Here is a 2500-nt window from a genome sequence, read left to right on the forward strand (position 1 = left end):
TGCACATCTTATATTTGCTTTAAGAATAAGGCTTAAGGTAATTGGGAAATGGCCTATTCCTTTTCAATGTCTACTGCACTGTTGTATTCATATGCATGTATCACCACCCCACATTAACCAGTGGTGGATCTAGGGGAGGGGAGCCCCTCCTTTCTTTTTTGATTTTTTGGTAATCGTCCATGTATTCAGCCCAAACCTAAATTTTTCAACATAGCTTAAGGTCTGGTTCTGCTACTGTTATCTTCCAGTGAACTTATTGAAAAGAGCAAAATGCAAATTCAAAGCAGACAAATTAAACAAAACATTAATTAACCCTTTATTTCCAATCTATATTATTGGTCATTTAAAAAATGTTAACATTACAAACTGTAACAATAGCTTAAAGAGCAACTTGCAGTCTGTGGTTTGAACAGAATCATTTCAATAATAACCAAAATGCCATTACTGTCTGTTATTACAAACTCGTATAACGTAAAGTCAACTTGTTAGCCAAAAAAAACATCAATACTTGTAATTTTCTCAAACCATTAAAATGTAAAAAGATTGTTGTCCCCTGTTTTTATATACGTAGTGACCTGTTGTACATGGTCACGTTAACATATTTTATTCAATGGAAAATTTAGTGTTAGGATTGTTTCTACATTTGAACTGCCTTAATGAAAGCATAAAATCGCAAAGCATGAATAAAAAGTTTACCTCGTATTTCACAGGTATGGTGGCTTTAACCCTGTGTACGAAGATCCAAAGTCTGCAGAGAATGTGCTGCGAATCTTGTTGACCACGCAGGATGGAAGCGCGACCCTCACATTCTTCCCAAGATAGCCCCAGCACCAACGCACGAGTTGTCTGTAGGCAATGTAGCGAAATTTCCTGCACAAGATTATAAGATAGAAGACATTATCAATTTCTCTGTTACTCAAAAACGTAACAAGGTGACATAGTTTTCATATTGACTTTGCAATCTCACGGAATAAATAGTACACATACTCATGTGCTGTATGATTGTCCTGGCCATGCTGTTGTCTATATGCATAATACGCAGTTTCAAGGACCCAGACATCAAGGCAGTTCGACTGAAATCCTAGGTGCTCTGTAATACAGGACATTTGCACGTCAGGTCTCTGGTCTTCCACCTTCTGCCAAATTTGCCCGATTTCTCCACAACAAACGCTCTTATGAACTGTGGGCATTGGCTGGCACATTCCACATTGGCACCTAGAAAATGGAAAATGGCGAAATAAAAATTAAAACATCAACAGAAACGAATTGATGTCATTCATGCCAAATGTAAATAAAACACTAAAGGATGTGGACGAAATGAAAAGAGAAACAATTACCTGTCTGTGTTCCCCAAGTGATTCGTTGCACTCTCCGTCTGTTCCTTGTGATTGTTTATTCTTTCACACTTCACATTACGACGGATTCTACATGGTTTAAAACGATAAGGATGAGGCCCAACATCCATGGAAGCTACTGAGGTTTCACCAACGTCACTGTCATAGAAATTGCATTCATTTTCGCTGGTTACATCGGATAAAAACTCCTCTGAACTAGTGCCATCAGCACAAGCAGCCATAATTTTCTCTATTTATGTTCCACTGCTGACGTCACAAACACCCACTATTGTTTTACCCGGAAGTGAATCCTCACCCTAAATATTTCGAATTGACCAAAATAAATAGCAAAACGTTTTTCACTACCACATTAAGCGACAAATGAAAAAAAGTCGTATTTTTAGGTTTACATGCTCTTTAAAACTGTGAGTTCTCGCTTACGGAACCCCGTTTTGAAATACCCAACCTTTTTTTAGCGTCGCTTGACTGCATTTAATAGAAAAACTAGGTGTGCAAAAAACTTCTTTTTCTAACTAGAAACAAAGCTCGTTAAGGATACTTTGTGGGCGAAATATCAAACAAAAGCCTTATTAGTGACTTAAAAACAAAAATTGGTGATAAAGCGTTCTTTGTTCTGATGAATCGAGTGCACTCTTTTGTGGCCAAGAACTGGGCTCGGTGGCAGGTAACTGGGCCCACGAACGAAGCCTCCATTTTCGTTATTACTCGGGAGAAAACAGCATTGAGAAGTCGATAGCTTTACATGTGTAAACTCAATGCTAAAGCTAGTTGTCTGTGAAATTTCAAATCCTTACGGCTATTCCAAGATAAGAAATAAAAGTTTACGTTTTTTGTGGCCGAGAACTGGGCCCCATACCGTATGATGAAGAACGATGGAGACAACAAAAGTGCCTTTTGTTGTTTAAATCGTATGAAAATGATGACCCATTTATACATAATTTACATGGAGTGACTCACCTCTTCAACTGAAAGTCCTGTGAGCTTGGCCATGGTTGAGGCACGAAGCGACTCCGGAAGGACGGACAGCTCAGCAAGATACGAAGAGACGAACGAGAGCAGTTCTTACTCATAATTTGCCGTTAGGAAAGCTTTTATAACTTTGGGCGGAAGCCTTAAACTGTCCATAGTCAGCTTTGAAGAGCACA

General features: G+C 38.6%; 1 protein-coding gene across 1 annotated transcript; it reads right to left on the reverse strand.

Annotated features, from left to right (window-relative positions):
- Positions 1-704: 704 nt before the first annotated feature.
- On the reverse strand, positions 705-1576 carry LOC137991393 (uncharacterized). Its single transcript, XM_068836486.1, has 3 exons — positions 1338-1576; positions 988-1215; positions 705-870 (listed from the first exon to the last, which is right to left on the reverse strand). Exons 1-3 carry the CDS (start codon positions 1574-1576, stop codon positions 705-707), a joined length of 633 nt encoding a protein of 210 aa, XP_068692587.1.
- Between the last annotated feature and the right edge of the window lie 924 nt (positions 1577-2500).

This window comes from Montipora foliosa, chromosome 2 (genome assembly GCF_036669935.1).
Source record: "Montipora foliosa isolate CH-2021 chromosome 2, ASM3666993v2, whole genome shotgun sequence".
Lineage (NCBI taxonomy): Eukaryota > Metazoa > Cnidaria > Anthozoa > Scleractinia > Acroporidae > Montipora > Montipora foliosa.

Excerpts from the sequence above, each read along its gene's own strand:
- LOC137991393 (XM_068836486.1), bottom strand. The coding sequence starts at position 1,576 with ATGGCTGCTTGTGCTGATGGCACTAGTTCAGAGGAGTTTTTATCCGAT. Across the intron at positions 1,216-1,337 it reads CACTTGGGGAACACAGACAG|GTGCCAATGTGGAATGTGCC; the intron begins GTAATTGTTTCT and ends TCCATTTTCTAG. Across the intron at positions 871-987 it reads GACAATCATACAGCACATGA|GAAATTTCGCTACATTGCCT; the intron begins GTATGTGTACTA and ends AATCTTGTGCAG.